We start from the raw sequence: 20,880 nt of genomic DNA on the forward strand, positions 1-20,880 counted from the left end.
AAGAGCACCCCTCCCCCAGGGTCTAAACTATTTAGTACCAAATTTCACTATTGAAGGACTTCCTAAACATAGCAAAATGGCCGTTTTGTGCGTGTGAATAGTCGTTTTCAAATACGTGGTCTCTGGAAACATTTGACTTTTTAGCTCTGAACTGGAATTGAGTTGAGTCTAGAACTTTCGCTAGATTAGAAACCCTTAATAAGCTAGAGGCTTATTATTGTTAGTACATTCCACCACTTTATGAGCGTTCGTAGCCGAGCGGTCTAAGGCACGGGTCTTCGCCTGACGTCCACCTCCGGGAATTATTGGGCGTGCGTTCTAATCCCGTCTACACCAAAATTAAATTTATAATCTTGCAACTCAATTTTCGCTCACTTTTTGCGATCGGATTCTTTTAAAACTTGGAATGCAACCTCGGACCCGATGCCAATGCAATATTCCATAATCAAATTAATTTATTAACGATAAGTTATTAGTTTGTTCTAATTAACAAGCTTTTATTAGCTTAACTTGTATGTTTGTGGGTCCAACTTTCCTTTGGACAAATAGCCAGTGGCTTATTAGAATTACTTACAAAGTACAAATCAGAGCTGCGGAGTGCGTAACAATGTTTGCACATGAATTTACCAGAAAGCACTCAAAATGTCTGATGCAAATAATGCAATAGAATACTAAGACATACATTCCATTATAATTATGTAATAGTTTAAAAAACTAAAAAAAACCATCTTTTGTAGCAAAATGAACTAAAAAGTAATAGTATAAAAAACTAAAATACTTCATTTTGCTTTAGTAGCAAAATGACTAAAAAGTTAAAAATAATTTTTGGATGACAAGTATATAAAGCAATTGACCAAACACTTAATTTTACTGTAATAAAAAAAGCGTGGGGGGGGGTGCCTATTTACATTTTCGCATGGATAACAATTGGAAGAAATTTAAGACAACTGACAAGAAGCCCCCCACGCCTTTTTTTTCTATTACAGTAAAATTAAGTGTTTGGTCAATCTATATATATATATAAATGAATGTTTGTCTGTATGTCATCCATGAACTCAAAAACTACCCGGCAGATTTGGCTGAAACTTTCACCGTTTGTTATTTTTAACCGACTTCAAAAAGGAGGCGGTTATCAGTTCATACCGTATGTATGTTTTTTTTTTTGTTTGTCCACTCATAGCGTCTCACCTAGTGAACCGATTTTGATGATTCTTTTTTTAATGGATAGAGGATGGCTCAACTTAGGTCCCATTACTTTGTTTGACCATATTTGTTCATTAGAAAAAAAGTTATGGGCAAAAAACAGTAAATTTCCCTATTAAATGATTAAAATGATATTGTAGCAAAGTTCGCACTTCTCATCTGTGGATAACGGTGGCTCAGTGGTAGAATTCTCGTCTCCCACACGAGCAACCTGGGTTCAAATCCCGACTAGGACAAAGTGAATTTTACTAAAATTTCGTGTCTACTGTTTCCCGTATTTTCTCGAATGTTCTATTAATTTCTGTATCTTTTCAAGTCTGAAAAGTTCCAGCACTTTTTCAAGTTGTATATAAGAAGATGTAACGTTCATTCGTGGTTCTGAATTAAGATCTCGAGTTGAGACTAACGAGTATTCGTTTTATTTGGCTTTCACATTGTCTTCGCTATCTTCATCTACGCGACAATATGAAACTCATTGTTATAAAAGTTTGGTGCCATATAACTGTAACATTAATAGTAATTGTAATGATAATTTTGAATAAAGGCTTTTCTAAAGCAATACAGTGATATAGAGCCGCACTTCTTACTAGGTAACTTCTTACTTTTACTGAAATATCTACATTTACACTAAAAAGAATGAAATAAAAAAATTTTGAAAAGAAAAATAGAACCGACTTCAAAATTGCTCTAAAAAGTGAAAAATAATTTTATTCTTTAAACACCATCGATAATACTTTTAAACATAATTTTTGAAGTTGGCGCAAAAACAAAAAGTAAAATCCATTGTAACCATGCTTCGTTCATATTTTTATCAAAAAATCATCCAAAGTTAGGAACGAAACATTTATATCGTTACTCAAATATGCTGTCATCAATGCGTAATGCATGTGGTAGTGAAGAAACTGGACGTGGTTAAATTTATACTTGTAGTTGAGTTATGGCTGTGAATGGTTTTATCGATCGTTTTTGCGCCAACTTCAAAAATTGTGTTTAAAAGTATTATCGATGGTGTTTAAAGAATAAAATTATTTTTCACTTTTTAGAGCAATTTTGAAGTCGGTTCTATTTTTCTTTTCAAAATTTTTTTGGTACTGGAAATGTTTATAGACCAGTTCGAAAAAAATCCGATCGATAGTTCCTTTTTTATTCCAATTTAAGTCACAATCCATTGGATAAATACGAATAAAATGATCGGCTGCAGAAATTAATTCGCGTGAAAGATCTCATTGATAAGAAGTTAGCTGTAGCCATTTTTCTTGAGTTTGAACAAATAAATTCTTTCTTTATTGTTTTATGGCTTTTCATGCAACGGGGGGATTTAAAACTTTTTCTATTTGATATTTTTAGCGATGGATTGATCTTGCAAACTGCGTGAGTACAAAATTTGAGTATAGTCACGGCTTCACTTGATACCTGGACCGATTATTATGAAAATTGCTATATATATGTATTTTTCCACGGAGAAGGTGCATAATATGCTCATTGAAGCCACTCGCCACCAGGTGGCACTGCAGAGTAGCAACTTCTGCCCCGTTCAACCGATTGACATGAAAATCAGTATAATGATGTATTTTTTTGTTGGCGTAGCAACGCGCGTCGGGTACAGCTAGTAATAATATAATAGTTTAAAAAACTAAAAAAAAACACGCTTTAGTAGCAAAATGAATTAAAAAGTTTAAAATATTCTTTGGATGACAAGTGTATAAAGTAATTGAGCAAACACTTAATTTTACTGTAATAGAAAAAAAAAAAGCGTGTTTGGCTTATCAGTTGTCTTAAATTTTCTCCACTTGTTATCCATGCAAAAATGTAAATAGACAGCCTCCCACGCTTTTTTTTTCTATTACAGTAAAATAAAGTGTTTGGTCAATTACTTTATACACTTGTCATCCAAAGATTATTTGTAACTTTTTAGTTCATTTTGCTACTAAAGCGTGTTTTTTTAGTTTTTTAAACTATTATTTTTTTCTGAGAAATCCCAAAAAATCTTAATTTTCGAAAGTGTTCCAATACTTTTGGTAATACAGTGTATTTGTGTTGCCAGAATTAGAAATTTCTGCGTTCCTGATATTTTATTGTTCTTCTTTTCTCGTCCCCAGGGCCGGGAGCATGAACGAGAAACCCGAGTCGCTGTGCCGCGTGTGCGGGGACAAGGCTTCGGGGCGGCACTACGGCGTGCCGAGCTGCGACGGGTGCCGCGGGTTCTTCAAGCGCAGCATCCGGAGGAACCTGGAGTACGTGTGCAAGGAGCAGGGGCGCTGCGTCGTGGACGTGGCGCGCAGGAACCAGTGCCAGGCATGCAGGCTCAAGAAGTGCCTCTCGGTGGCCATGAGGAAGGAGGGTGAGTTGGACAAATAGAGTCGTTTGATGACGTAGCACCCTATGGTGGTTCAAAAAAACTTTTTTTCAGCTAGAGTGCAGGACACCCCTTTCTTTCTTTCTTTTTTTTTTTTTTGCCTTATTAATAGTATTATTCTGTAAAAGTTTCAGCTTCTTACTAAAATTTTAAGAGGGTGCTCAATAGGGTGGTTCAAAAAAATTTTTTTCAGCTACAGTGCAGGACACCCCTTATTGAGCAATCACGATTGCTTATTGCTTTCATTTGACTGTTTTTGGCGTACTTTGATTTTATTTTCACGCCTCCACCCTCCGCACCATCACCGTCGACTGGGTCCTCACGATGCTGCTCCTACAGCGAAGGCAGTCTCCAGGTTGCATCCATGTCCTACACACACGCGCATACATACACAACTACACACGCACACATACACATACACACAAACACCTACACACACAAACACACACGCATACATACAGACACCTACAAAAACATACACACCACTACCCACACATTCATGCCTGCACACAAACACAAACACACATGCCTACACACACATACACATACCCCCTACACTCAAACACACATACCCCCCACACAAACATACACGCCTACATACACACACTCGTGATTGCGAAAAAACATAATTTGAATTCAAGACGTCAAAATTCAAATTTATTTTTTATTTTTAGACTTACTAATAGTATTATGCTGTAAAAATTTTAGCTTCTTACTCAAATTTTAAGAGGGTGCTCAATAGGGTGGTTCAAAAAAACTTTTTTTCGGTTAGAATCCTGGACACCCTCTATATCTTTTTAGACTTAATAATAGCATCTTTTTTTCAGTTCGATGAATTTTTTTAACGCCCCCCCCCTCTCCCCACAATAGGAAGCTAAAATTCTACCAGTATATTACTATCCACAAGTCTTAAAATATTGAAGGGTGTCCCGTTGTCTAGGAGAAACTTTTTTTTTTTTTTTTTTTTGTACATGAATTTTTGAACCACCCTAGTGCTCAATGACCCTTAATTTAACATTAGCCGTAGCATAGAAAATATCACAAATTTAAAAATATTTAATTTCCCCATCTGTTTTTTTTTTTTTTTTTTTTTTGAGCAATCACGATTGCTTATTGCTTTTATTTGACTATTTTGATGTCCTATCATTTTATTTTCCCACCGCCATCCTCCGCACCATCACCGTCGACCGGCTCCTCACGATGCTGCTCCTACAGCAAAAGCCGTCTCCAGGTTGCATCCATGTCCTGCACACACGCGCATACATACACAACTACACACACACACGCACAAATACACACACAAACACACACACTTATGTTAGCACACAGACACAAACACACATGCCCACACATCCATACACATACCCCTACACACAAACACACATACCCCACACACAAACACACACGCCTACATACACATTCGTGATTGCGAAAAACATAATTTAAATTCAAGATGTCAAATTTCAAATTTTTTTTTTTTTTTTTGCAAATAATCACTTTACTGCAAAATATATGCATATTACTCGTATGTGATAATATGAAGCATTGTTTTTTCAGTTCAATGCATTTTTAACCCTCCCCCCTCCCCACACTTATGAAGTTTGGGGGAGGGGGTTGAGCACCCTCTTTCTGTTGAAATAGGAAGCTAAAATTCTTCCAGTATATTACTATTCACAATTCTAAAAATAATGAAGGGTGCCCTGTTATCGAGGAGAAACTTTTTTTTTTACATGTATTTTTGAACCACCCTAATACACCTCAGAGACTCCCGTTACCTGTCTCGGTTAGGACTTAAACGGTTTGATGAGTCGCTGAAGTGATTTAATTAAAATTTTCAAGGTTAGTGGTGTGCGCAGGAATTTTGCTAGGGGAGGGTCCAAAGTCGAAAGCCTCATCCTCATATCGTACCCCAATAACGCTGTCGAACATATTGACTTGATTTTATCAATTCCCGAGAACAAAAAAATAAAAAATAACAATTGAATAAATAATTAGCATTATTTAATGAAACATATTTACTTAAATAATTAACCAGAGAGTAAACTAATTTACGCTTTTACTTTTCTCATAAGTAAAAAATGGATTTAAGTTCATAGAATCTCATTTTCATCTGTAATTACAAAACTGAAAACATGATTAGTACAGTGTATTCATCTTTAATCAGCATTCTGCGTCTTATAAACAATTCGTTATAGAAGAGTGCAAAGTATTTAAAAAAATCTTTTAACATCAGGATTTTATTTTTTCACTTATTTGAACTGAAATTATTGTTACCTTTATTTGAAATTATTCTACACAGAATCGTAATCAATCGGGGGAAAAAGTGGGACGTATGGCATGGGAGGGATCTGTGGACCCTCTGGACCTTTCTCTTGTGTACGCCACTGTTCAAGGTTAACCACTAAGTGTAAAAATAACTCTTCCAGGAGTGTAAAAATGACTCCACCAGGCAGGGTAGGGTGAACACATTGTGGTAAATAAGAATAATAACAGTTTCAAAATGTTCGATTGGACAGCTAGAATACATTGATACAACTAATCTGAAAGCTGAACATATCACAGATGAACTGTAGTTGTGATGAACTGTAGAACCATGCGAGGTAGAAGAAAATAAGTTGAAATGAAATTGAAGACATATTAGACTGTGGAACAATAATTGTTAAGTGCCAAGGAGGGGATGGAGGTCATAACCCACTTCCCTCATGAAGCAACAAGATTTTACGTACGAACACACATGCAAGGGCCTAAAATGGCGCTTTTTGGCCTTTAATTTCGAAACATTTCATGTTACCCGCATCCTAATTCCCATTTTTTTCTTAATGGCCATGTCTCGTATACCTGATCTAGAAAACTACCAGTTGTAATATGACGGGTTCGGTTTTCTTCTCCATTTCAATTCCATTCCATTTGTAAAAACAAGAAACGCAACGAGAAGGGTCCTATCGCAGCAATTCGCGATTGCGAGAAACATTTTAATTCAAGACGTCAAAACTAGGCTGGCAATTCGGGGTGCGCTGCTTCACTTTTCCAACTGTACCATAATTTGGTGTGAAGTCCGACTTCTACAGTTCACACATCCCATAAGGACCCGTTTATAGGGTAGGCAACCATTCACAGCACAAAAACAACACATTGACACGAAGAAAGGACAAGAGCAGATTCAGAAATGTTTGTAAGGGGGGGGGGTCAAGTTTCAATGACCAGCGTTATACCTATTATGTTAAGTATCAGTTAAGCGGGGCTGCCCATTCCTCCAAGGATAATGTCGCACCTCCTCATAGGCTAACCCCCCACCCCAAATAAAGCTAAAACCTTTCAAATTATCCCCCCCCCCCCCACCACCCACTCACCACCAATAAATATTTCAATATCACAACCTGTATCATGGATCATATTCCCTCAAATTTTCTTCAAAAGTCATATTTATTTAGGCAGTTAGGCTGGTCACGTTACCGTAAACTTACAGTATATGACATTACAGCTATAAAATAGTTGGAAAAAGCACGCATAACACACAAATAGTAGTTTGAGGTGGAATAGTGCTCTGAAAAAACAATAAGCATATTAGATTTTGTTCTTTTGAAAATAAAAAATAAAAAATTTGAATTTTGACATCTTGAATTCAAATTATGTTTTTCGCAATCACGAGTGTGTGTTTGTGTGTGGGGGTATGTGTGTTTGTGTGTAGGGATATGTGTATGTGTGTGTAGGCATATGTGTATGTGTGTGTAGGCATATGTGTTTGTGTCTGTGTGCAGGCATGAATTTGTGTGTAGGGGGTATGTGTATGTAGGCATATGTGTTTGTGTCTGTGTGCAGGCATGAATGTGTGGGTAGTTGTGTGTATGTGTATGTTTTTGTGTGTGTATATGTGTAGGTGTCTGTATGTATGCGTGTGTGTATGTGTTTGTGTATGTGTTTGAATGTGTGTGTGCGTGCGTGCGTAGTTGTGTAAGACATGGATGGAGACGGCTTTCGCTAGAGGAGCAGCATCGTGAGGAGCCGGTCGACGGTGATGGTGCGGAGGGTGGCGGTGAGAAAATAAAATCAAAGGACATCAAAACAGTCAAATGAAAGCAATAAGCAATCGTGATTGCTCAAAAAAAAAAAAAAAAAACAGCACTATCCCAGCGAACGAACCTAGTCAATCCTTTGAATTAGCGCGAACTGAGAAGAACTACCTTACAGAACCTAGCCAAAAAAGTTAGTTGATTGTATGTACTATTTTTTCGGATCTAAAAATTGAAGTTTAATAATAATAATAATAAAATTCCTTTCACAGGGGGGTCAGTAGACCCTTTGATCCTCCCCTGAATCCGCCCTTGGACAGGGGAGAGAGTCCATGCCCGAGTTGGGCTTCGAACCCGGACCTTCCTGTCGCAGTCAGACTTCTCAGACCACTAAACAATCGGCTAAAAAAATGACACTTTCATGTGTATTTTACATTTTATATACTTATCAAGAGCATGCCTTTTTGTTTGATGTTTTAAAAAATGATTTTACGGGTTACATTTGAAGGATGCAGCGGGTCACGTGTGACCAATGGGTCACAGATTGAGTATCTTTGGTGTAAAACTTTTTGTGCTTCTAAACGGGATTTGTGTGCACTGTTAAAAATTCAGGGAGATTTTCTGGTAATTGTTACTGTAAAATGGCGGGCTAACGCATCGCTGATTTTTACCGGAGCGATCCCAGCGCCAATAGCTTGCTGCGGCCTACCAAGGAAACCGTAAAATTTTACAGTAACATTTGATTTTTACGATAATAGTTACTGGCAACATGGATGCCAGTAACAATTACCGTAAATTTCCCGGAAAATTTTTAACAGTGTGGCGGGATTATCGACCTCATCGAGAAATAACTGGGGTGTTTCTATCTACCCCCAAGTCTTTGAGGTTAACGAAAAAATGCCGGGGAAAACGTAAACGCAATTTCATTCGCTAACAATCAGTCACTAAGTCAAATTTTTCATACCCATTTTCTCTCAGAGGAAACCGTCTTGGACGCGAGACAATTTTTTTTTTTTCGCTTAATTCATCCCAAAGGATCAGAAATTGAAACATCGTTATTCTATTTCCATTTACCGCAGCAGCTGACCGTACTCTATTTCGATGGAAAAAAAATGGAAGAGTTGACATTGAAGAGCAGATACGTGACAAAAACAAAATTTTACAAGAGAAGGAGAAAGCGATTAAAAATCATCAAAATAACTGCTGAAACCAGACAAATGAATCATTTGTAGCCTGTAAATAAAGTGTTTTGGATATAAAACGATTCATTAATATGACCTTTAGCAGTTATATTAAAATTTTGTTTTTGTCACTTACCTCCTCTTCAAAATTAACCTGGAAGAAAAATTAAAACGTCGGCTGAAAGTAGGTTAGTTTTATTTGAGAACTAGTGGCACCCTCACGGCTTTGCCCGTAGTAGAAAATTAAAATGTCTTTTGGTACGCCTATATATTTACAAATAATGTATTCTGAATTTCTCGCCAATTGGCTTGCCCATGTTACGGTTCCACGTTGTGATTTAGTAATTTACTCGTCAATCTTACGATAATATTGCTCGGGAAAATGTTCTTAAAATTGGAATAGAAAAAGAACAAAATCGAACTTTCGGGAAATCGCTTCGAGGTGCACACCCCCATGCTACAAACTAATTCTGTGCGAAATTTCATGAAAATTGGTGAAATGGTCTAGGCGCTATGCGCGTCACAGAGATCCTGATAGATAGAGATCCGGACAGAGATCCAGAAAGAGAGACTTTCAGCTTTATAATTAGTAAAGATAAACAACATCCGAGTATATATGATGTTCCTGTAAATTATTAAAACACTTTTTTTTTGAGAAATCACAATTTGATTATTATCCTCACTTGACCAACATTGATGTTGCTCTGAATTTTCAAATTACCATGGCGACGGTTTTTTTTAATATTCATTTAGAGAGCGAAATTTTATTCATTTTTTTCTTTTGTGTAAAATACCATTTTTCAGAGGAAAAAAATCCTTCATAGATGACTTTAAACAGTAAAACTTCATCTAAAAATTCAGAACTTCCAGATTACTCATTCCCATCATTTAAGATTTATAAGAAATAAAAATACATAACGTTATGAGCAGTAGATAATCTTTATGATAAGTTTACTGTTAGATATCGACCGTAAAATCTTTATCATTGCATCCTAATCACCATTTCTTTTTTTATGGATATCCTTCGTATTATCTATTCTAGAAAATCAGCAGTTATAATATGACGGGTACAAATTTCTTGGCCATTTCCATTCCATTCGTAGAAAGAAAAAATCCAACAAATAGAGTCCTATCGCAACTCGTGATTGCAAAAAAAAAAATGGTTTGAATTCAAAACGATAAAATTCAAATAAATGCTGGATGTTCACTTTTACTTCCTTTTATAAAAAAGGAAGTATTGTATTCACGAAAAAGTTTTCACTCAAAAATCGACCTTAATTTCCATTTTGCTTAACCCCCGAATTAATGTTGAGTTTTTTTTTTTTTTTTTTTTTTTTTTTTTTTTTTTTTCCGACTCGACCACACGCGGATAAGTGCCTTAGAACGTATAGACACGCGAAATATCCATTTTGACGATTCCCGAGTTAATTACAACGACTTTTCTCGTGACGTCCGTATGTACGTATGTATGTGCGGATATGCGTATGCATGTCGCATAACTCAAGAACGGTATGTCCAAGAAAGTTGAAATTTGTACGTAGACTCCTAGTGGGGTCTAGTTGTGCACCTTTCTTTTTGGTTGCATTCGGTGTTTCTAAAGGGGTCTTTTGCCCCTTTTGGGGGGGGGGGAATCATTGTTAATTTCGATATAAACTAAAGTGGTGTTATAATTTGGTGAATACTTAGCGATTTATCGCTAGTCTTTTGGTCGCCAAGTTTTGTCGCTAACTCGGTGACAAATTTGGCGATTTTTTTTTTGAGCAATCACGATTGCTTATTGCTTTTATTTGACTTTTTTGACGTTCCTTTGATTTTTCCCACCAGCACCCTCCGCAGCATCACCGTCGACCGGTTCCTCACGATGCTGCACCTCCAGCGAAAACCGTCTCCAGGTTTCGTCAATATCCTACACTTACACGCATACATACACGCACCTACACACATATACATATATACACCTACACACACATACATACACCTACACACATACACACACCTACACACTCACATGCACACAACTACCCACACACTCATGCCTGCACACAGACACAAGCACATATGCCTACACACACATACACATATCCCCCCCCCCCCCCACACACAAGCACACGCTTACATGTACACACACACTCGTGATTGCGAAAAACATAATTTGAATTCAAGATGACAAAATTCAAATTAATTTTTTAAATCTGGTTTTAATTTGGCCACTGTTGGTGATATTTAGAGAGTAAACAATTGAATCACATTAAAATTGCCGATAATGGAAAAACGACATTAAATTGGAGTAAAAGGAAGTCATGTGATGCGCACATCCGCTCGTTTTTTCTATCATTGAATTGCCAACATCCATCACCTTCTGTATCACTCTAAAAACTACAGGAAATAACCTATGAAAAAGAACAAATTTGAAAAGAAGAGAAAAAAATGAACCAGAAAACACGCTTTTAATTTGTTGACGTGGAAAGGAAACCCTTAAAACCCTGCAATGTTCGAAAAGTTTCAAAAGCCCAAATTCCACTAACTATGCTAGCTTAAATTCAGCCTAGAAATGAATTTGTTAACTTTATTTATTAACAAAGTAAAATTTATAATTACTATTATTTACTTTTGTATTTGTCAATGATTAAAATGTTTGCCTCCTCCCCCCCCCCACCAACGACAGAGCAAGTATAATAACAGCAAAAGTAAAACACTCCATATTCTGTAAATTGACAGAATATAAATACCCAAGGCTCCATACTGTTACAAGGACAGGAAATTTACCTTCTCAAAAAGACTAATATTTACCCTTTGTAGGTGATCAGTTTGGATAGTCTCGACAGAGCTGGAGGATTAAAAAAAACCTCTCATATAAGCTGAGGTAATCTTCACATTGTTAGCCATGTATTTAGTACCCGATTGAGTCAGTAGGCAAAGGGATGTAAGTGGACATTTTCAAGGTTTGAGCAAAACGCGTTTAAAGTTGCCGTCCTAAGTAAGCTTTCGTTGATTTTTTTTTCTTAATCATGCTGTATAGCATCCCCTACCAGGGTGCATCTCCTGCCCAAAACAAAGGAGAGGTTTACATACTATTTATACTTAATTTTCAAAATTTGGCACATATAAATCCATTTGCTTCTCACTGCATCAATTAGAAAACTGTTTGTATTCAAGGAATATATATACAGTAGACCCTCGTTTTACGCGGGGGTTACGTTCCACGGAAATGCCGCGTAAATCGAAACCGCGTAAATTGAGACCTAATACTGTCTGACCATCGATTACATGGAAAGGCTAATATCCGGTTTATAGGCGGAAATGGACGTATCTATTAGTTTATAGGGATGTTAGTTGGATTCTCTCAGATGTGCACCTTTGCCTCTCTATTATTTAGCCTTAGTTTTGTAAAAATGAAAATTTGCTCACAGCAACATTTTTTAAATCTAAAGTGTATTCGATCTATATTCTCACGGCAAAAATTAATTGATTTATTTATTCACAACAAAGTTTTGAACTTACCATTTTCCTTTTACGTTCCTGAACGAAATGAAAATATTGTATTTTCTTTTTGTTGTTTCCATGGAAACTATTTTTGTTTCCCTTTATTTTATTTTTGATAAAGCAATAAATGAATAAGGCACTAGCGACATTATAAAACTCGTGCCTCAAAATCCCATCGTTATTTTCTCTTCTCCCCTGCTAGATTCATTCAGATGGAATCGTCTTTACTTGGCAGATTGCCCAATTACATACAATCCGTGGTCAAACAGTAGTAGTGTTAAAATAGGGTTTAGGTTCCGTAGATTAAAAAAAAAAACTTCATTCTAGTGATGACTAATTGTATAATAAGTTTAATGTGTACTTATGCTGACTTTTATGCATGTCATGTATAAAGAAAACATAAATTAATTTCGTGTTCTGTTTATAAAGAGGAGCTGGCTATGATAGTCTTTTTGGCAGTCATTAAGAATATTTCTCTGTAATTCTTTGCAGAGCATTAATGCATCCATGATCACTTGCGTCATTTCCATGATGGAATCTTTCTTCACTAACAAATCAGAAAGATCATTTTTATTGTCTAGGAATGGCTCAAAATATTCAATGTAAACGTTCTTGGTTGTGTTTCACCGAAGTCGGTATCCTCGTTGCTTTTGTCCTCCTTTGTCACTCCTAAAAGCTCTTCTTCCAGTGAGTTCTGAACTGTGGGAGTTAAGTAACTTTGCTTCTGGAAAGAGCTCTGGAACCAATTGCATTAAACTTCTCCAGTCGCCCAAGCTCGGTTATTAGCACGCCAAAATGCAGTTTATTACGTGCAATCTGCAATCTTTAGGAGTCTGGATTTTGAAAGAGAGGAAAATGTTATCTGTTCGAGTTGCCGCATCCGCGTAAAACCGAAACTCATCCGTGTAAAATAAAATAATGGTGTAAAATCTTTAACCGCGAACAATCGAAACCGCGTAAAATAAACCCGCGTAAAACGAGGGTCTACTGTAGATATATAGCATGAAAGATGATGAAAACGGAGATTTGATCAAATACCTAAAGGTAGATCAATTCACGTAGGCTAAAATTATTACTTAGTTGAGTGATTTCCCCCAAGACAGTAAGTGATCGGACCAAACCCCTGAATTGTTGCAGTGAAAAGATGAAATAATACTGTTCAGATGCTAAAAATATTCATTCCGTAAACCATGAATTATTAAATACAGAGTAAGTACGACAACAATATTCATTAAAAAGCAAATTACACTGCGCGGCAGAAAAAAAACCTTCAAAGTGCTTCTGTCACCATTCTTGATAAATTCTATGTAAAATGACCCATCCCCCATACACATTTGACCCATCTTTCCCCAGGGTTGTAAAAGTTTCGGCCAGTGGTGGTTTTAACCATGGATAAAATCGGTTTAAACCGGCCGGGATAAAATCAGTTTTATCCAGTTTTGGTCACTTAGATAATTATCAAATTTTAAATGAAAACCAAATAATAATTTATTAAAAAGAAATGCAAAACAAACCATTATCAATCATCTTTCATTATTTATCTAAATAGTACGTTTTACAGTTTGTAGAAATTACAGCATGGTTAGAAGATAAGGTTTACATGAAAAATATGCAGTATCATTAAAAAAATAATAGCGTGAAACATTGTAAGTTGAATAGATAGATTTTAATTATCACACACAAATGTAAAGTATTTGAAAGTATTTCAAGTAATTTTGAAGAATAAATGGGAGAAAAAAAAAGCTTCTTTTAGAAACATATATAGGCATTTTTTAAAAAACAAAACTAAAGGGGGAGGAAACACTTTTAAAAATTAAAAAGTAACCTTACTGAAAAGTTACTATATTTATGTTACAGGCTGTTTTGTATTCCTTACGTTTTTTGTTTTATTTGTGAGCAATTTCAGTCATTAGTTTTGAAGAAAGTTGAAATTTGTTCACTACTATTGTTATAATAATGTAAATTAAATCACTATTATATTTAATTGGCTAAAAATGCTCTGCTTAATTAAAAACCTTCCAACTAACAGATTTATTAGTTGCAAAACGCACATCTCTCACATACATACAAATTAGAAGCGTATTTTCATGTAATTTAGTTTTGGTCAGTTCTATGGTGGTTAAATCCAGTTTTAACCGGTTTTAGTCAGTGGCCTGGATAAAATCAGTTTTGTCCGGCCAAAACTACAACCCCTTTGGGATAACTCATCTCCTTTTTTTTCCAGTTTTCAACAGTTACATAGCCATCTTTTTAATGTGGAGGGGAAGGGTACATGTTTTTGTTTTCGCAATAAAAAACAAAATATTTCGAGTGCGATGTCAGCCCCCCCCCCCCTCTCCCTCAACTATAGCACCGCATGTAGGGATTAGAATTTCTCCAAAAGTGTCAGCTATTTAAACATTTTCAAGAATGTGTATTGTGTTTACATTTATGCAGGGTCCCCCCTCCCCTATCTCCATATTTAGTATTTAGTGATCGGGTGCTGCTCCAAGCTTCTAACACTGACCTGTTGCTGAAATTGCTACCTTGAGAATACTCATCAATACATTCTCAGCCTTTTTAGAGTCAGCATCACTTTCATTCACTTATCCTTTGCGGTGTTTGTCATGGCTTCTTTGTTTAGTTACTTTATTTTTAGTTAGTAAACGTTAAGAATAACGATGATTATGTTAATGATGAGGAGGAAAATAATGATGATAATTATAAAATTTACTATGATAATAAAAATTATGATAAAAATGACAAAACTACTGATTATAATAAATAACGACAAAGATAAATATGATGATGATGATAATGGTAATGTTAATGATGATGAATGATATTAACTTTGACAATAAATGTAATAATAATAAAGATAATGAAAATATTTATTGTGATAAATAAAAAATAGTTATAAAGATGATAGTGATAGGGAAGATTTTTATGATAATAATAATAACGATGAAAATAATGCTGGTAGGTAGTGACAATGATGAAAATGATAGTGAAAATAATGAGAATGATTGTAATATTTATTGTGATAGTAAAAATGATGTTGATAAAGATGACAAAAATAGCGATTATATTAAATAAAAAATAATAATAAAAGTTATAATAATGGTGATTGATGATAATGAGGAAAATATTGCTGTGTGTGTGATGACGATAATAAAAATAAAGATGATATTATTGATGGAAAAAAATGAGGAAAATGATGAATTTTCATGACCAGTTATAGCGGTGATGTTAATGATGATGATTGTGATAATGTCAGTAATGATAATGAAAATCTTAATATTGATGAGCATAATAATGATGATGATAATTATTATATTTTTGTCATGATAGTAAAAATGATGACAAAGTTCACAAAAAATACTGATTACAAAAATTAAAAATGACAAAGATGATAAAAATGTTGATCAATAATAATAATAATAATGAGGAAAATAATGACGATAGTAAAAATATTAATGAACAATTATAGGGTGATGTTGACAATGATACTATTTGTTATGATAAAAAAAATAATGCAAAAGATGACAAAAATACTGATTATAAAAAACAAAAAAATGATGATTAGATGATGTTGATAATGATATTGATGATATTAATAATGATGATTGTTGATGAAGATAATGGTAATGATGATGAATATAATATTTACTATCATAATAAAAATAATGATGGAAAAAATGAAAAAAATACTGAATATAATGAATAAAAAAAATAACGATAAAGAAATTGATGATGATAATGACAATGGTGACGATAATAATAAAGATGACGAAAATACTGTTTGTGATGAATAAAAAATATTCATAAAGATAATGATAAGAATGATTTTTATGATGATAATCATAATGATAAAAATAATGTTGGTAGTGACAATGATGAAAATAACATTGAAAATAATTATGACTGTAATATTTATTATGGTAATAAAAATGATGAAGTTGACAAAAATAATGATAATTAATAAAAAATAATGATAAAGATTAAAATAATGACGATTTATATGAATGAGCAAAATAATGTGATTACCGATAATAAAAATAATGAAAAAAATGATGTTAATGATGATTAAAAAAAGGAGGAAAATGATGATGATATTATTTATAATATTAATGACTAGTTATAGCGGTGATTTTAATGACTATGATGGTGATAATGACAATGATGATAATATCATAACATTGATGATCATAATAATTATTATAATTATTACATATTTATCATAATAAAAATGATGACAAAGCTGACAAAAATACTGATTACGAAAATATAAAATAATGACTAAGATGATAAAAATGTTGATCAATAATAATGTTGAAAATAATGATGACGATAATAAAATATTAATGAACAATTATAGGGTGATGTAACAATTATAGGGTGTAAATGATGATAATTACATTTACTATAATAAAAATAATGATGCTAAAGAGGACAAAAACACTGATTGTAAAAAATAATGATAAGATGATAATGATATTAATAATGATAATGTTGATGATGATGTCAGTGGTGATGATAATGATGACAATGAAAATGATGGTGATGATTTTTCATTTACTATGATAATAAAAATAATGATGATAAAGATGACAAAAAATATTGATTACAATCAAAAAAAAGTAATGATAAATTTAATAATGATGATAATGACAATGATGAAAACAACGGTGAAAATAATGATAACGATTATGATATTTAATATGACAAAAAAAAAAGATGACAAAGATGATAAAAATAATGATTATAATAAATAAAAAATAATGATAAAGATTAAAATAATGGCGATTTATATGAATGAGCAAAATAATGCTGATGATCGATAATAAAAATAATGGTAAAGATGATTTTAATGATGATGAAAAAAATGAGGAAAATGATATTATTTATAATATTAATGACTAGTTATAGCGGTGATTTTAATGACGATGATGGTGATAATGACAATGATGATAATATCATAACTGATGATCATAATAATTATGATAATTATTACATGTTTATCATAATAATAAAAATGATGACAAAGCTGACAAAAATACTGATTACGAAAATATAAAGTAATGACTAAGATGATAAAAAGGTTGATCAATAATGATGAGGAAAATAATGATGACGATATTAAAAATATTAATGAACAATTATAGGGTGATGTAACAATTATAGGGTGTAAATGATGATAATAATATTTACTATGATAATAAAAATGATGCTAGGGATGACAAAAATACTGACTGTAAAAAAAATAAGATGATAATGATATTAATAATGGTAATGTTGATGATGATAATGATGACAATGAAAATGATGGTGATGATTTTTCACTTACTATGATAATAAAAATGATGATGATAAAGATGACAAAAAATATTGATTACAATAAAAAAAAAGTAATGATAAATTTAATAATGATGATAATAATAATCATAACGATTAAAATAATGTTGATAATGACAATGATGAAAACAACAGTGAAAATAATGATAACGATTATAATATTTAATATGACAAAAAAAGATGACAAAAATTACAAAAATAGTGATTATAATGAATAAAAACTAATGATAAAGATGATAATAATGGTGATTAATAATAATAATGAGGAAAATAATGATGACGAAAATAAAAATAATATTAAACAGTTATAAACAGTTATAGTGTAGAGTTAATAATAATAATATTTAGTATGATAATAAAAATAACGATGTTAATGATAATGATGATAATTAAAGTAGTAATGTTGATGATTATAATATTAATATGATAGTAAAAATAATGATAATAAAAATGACAACGATACACTGGTTACAATAAATAAAAAAATAATGAAAAAGATAATAATGATAATGGACCATTCCAAGAAAAAGTCAACCCTTCGTCCCTCACGTAACTGTTCATATATTTCATTAAAAATAAAAATTTTAAATGGTAATGGCGAAATTTTTTGCTTAAGAATTACGTAGTTTTGCAATTTGTTAAGCAGAAAAAAATTTGTTCATTAATATTTTAAGTAATATTTTTGATGAAATATATGAGGTGTCACGTGTGGGACAAAATGAAGTTTTCCGTGGAATGGCCCTTATGATATTATGATAATAAAAAATGGTGATAAAGATGACAAAAATACTGATTATAATGTATAAAAAATAATGATAAAGAGGATGTTAATAATGATTAATAATGAGAAAATAATGGTTATGATATTAAAAACAATATTAATTACTAGTTATCGCGGGGATGTTAATGATGATGATGGTGATAATGACAATGATGATAAAAATGATAAGGATAAGATGATAATAATAGTGAAGATTGTGATAATGATTATAATATTTATTATGAAAATAGAAATGACAAAGATGACAAAAACACTGATTATAATAAAAAAACAATGAAGATGATAAAAATTGTGATTAATAATAATGAGGATAATGAAGATGACGATAATAAAAAAATTAATGAAAAATTTTAGTGGTGATGTTAATGATGATGATAATGATAACAGTAATGATGATGATAATGATAATGATGATGGTTATAATATTTACTATGGTAATAAAAATAATGAAGATAAAGATGACAAAGGTATTAATTGTAATAAATGAAAAGTAATAATGATAATAATATTTATTATGATAACAAAAAATGATGAAGATGACAAAAATCCTTTTTATAATCGATAAAAATTACAGAGATGATGTTAATTATGATTAGTAGTAATGAGGAAAATAATGATGATGGTGATATTAAAAAAATGAATTGCTAGTTACAGCAGTGATGTATATGATGATGTTATGATATATAATGAAAATGATGACACTAATACTGAAGATAATGATTATAATATTTATTATGAAAATAAAAATGATGATTACAAAGATGACGAAAATACTGATTGTAATAAATAAAAAATAATGATAAAGATTACAAAAATATAGTGACAAATGAAAACAATGAAGAAAATAATGATGATAGTAAAAATAAAAAAGTAATGATAAAGATGATCTTAATAAGGATAATAATAATGATGATGATAATGGTAATATTTACTATGATAATAAAGATAATAATAATGTAAAAGATGACAAAAACACTGATTATAATAATAAAAAAATTAATAATATGGTGCTAATGATGAGAATAATGGCATTAATAATGATGATAATGGTAATGAGGGTGATTATAATATTTACTATGACAATAAAAATAATGACGATAAAAGTGACAAAGATACTGATTGTAATAAATTAAAAATGATAATGATTATGATTTTTACATTAATTATGATAATAAAAATGATGAGAAAGATGAAAAAAATACTGATTATAAAAGATAAAAAAACAAAGAAAAGATGATGTTAATGATGATAAATAATAACAATGAGGAAAATAATGATGATGATATAAAATACATTAATGACTAGTTATAGCGGTGATGTTCATGATGATGATGATGGTGGTGATAATGACAACGCTGATAATGAAAATGATGAGAATAATGATGATGGTAATGATTATAACATTTACTATGATTTTTAAAATAATCATGATAAAGATGACAAAAATACTGATTATACTAAATGAAAAATGATAAGGATGATAATGATATTGATAATAATAATTGTGGTGATGAAAATGATAATGATAATAAATTTGATAATGACTATGATGATGATAATAACAAGTATGACAATAATAATATAATGATGATAATGATTAAAAAAAATTTTATGATAGTAAAAGTGATGATGATAAAAATGATAAAAAGTAAAATAATGATGATAATGATGATGATGACATTAAAAAAATATTTACGAATATGATAGTGATAATGACAATAATAGTGGTAATGATGATGGCGAAAATATTCACTTTTTTCAACTAATGATCATAAAAATGACAAAAATACTGATTGTAATAAATAAAAGACGATAACAATAACAATGATGATAATGGCAATGATGATGGTAATAATATTTACTATAATAAAAATAATGATGATAAAGATGACAAAAATACGAATAATAAATAAAAAATAATGATAATGATAATCATTTTTGGTTATGATAAGATTAAAGATGATAAAAATGATAATGAGCAAAAAATAATGTTTAGAAGGGAAAAATGATTTATAATAATGATAACAATAATGAAGATGATTGCTATAAAAATATTAATGAATAATAATAATGGTGGTGATGATGATGGTGGTGGTGTTAAATGATCATAACAATAATAATCAAGGCTTAATTTCCGAAAAATGAAGTGTGGGATTTTTTTAATTACCAGAACAGATTTTTATTCGCAAATAGCCACGACTCCGTCTAATATTTGAAAAATCACACAAAATTAAAAAGTTAAGGAGCTGAGCTCCCATGATGTGTTATGAAAATTAAGATTTGATTATTCTCTTTATACTGATGATATTAATGGTGATGATGATAGTGATTGTAATAATGATAATAATGTTGATAAAGATTTTAAAAAATGATACTGAATAAAAAATATGGATGACGATAATAATGGTAGCAATAATGATTATGAATTATCGATGGTAATAAAAATAATGGTGTTGTTAAGGGAGATAATAATGATCATAATAATTGCAATCAGGGCTTAATTTCTGTCAAAAGAAAATCAAGTGCCTTATA

The 20,880-nt window shown here is 31.9% G+C and overlaps 1 protein-coding gene across 1 annotated transcript in view; it reads left to right on the top strand.

Annotated features, from left to right (window-relative positions):
• Window positions 1-3,312: 3,312 nt before the first annotated feature.
• The window catches only part of LOC129223319 (nuclear receptor subfamily 2 group E member 1-like), an 80,870-nt gene continuing 63,302 nt past the window's right edge, over window positions 3,313-20,880 (top strand). The window contains exon 1 of the mRNA XM_054857886.1: window positions 3,313-3,544. Coding sequence (XP_054713861.1) covers window positions 3,313-3,544 — 232 coding nt within the window. The remainder of the gene's footprint in view (window positions 3,545-20,880) is intronic.

This window comes from Uloborus diversus, chromosome 5, assembly GCF_026930045.1.
Source record: "Uloborus diversus isolate 005 chromosome 5, Udiv.v.3.1, whole genome shotgun sequence".
Classification (NCBI taxonomy): domain Eukaryota; kingdom Metazoa; phylum Arthropoda; class Arachnida; order Araneae; family Uloboridae; genus Uloborus; species Uloborus diversus.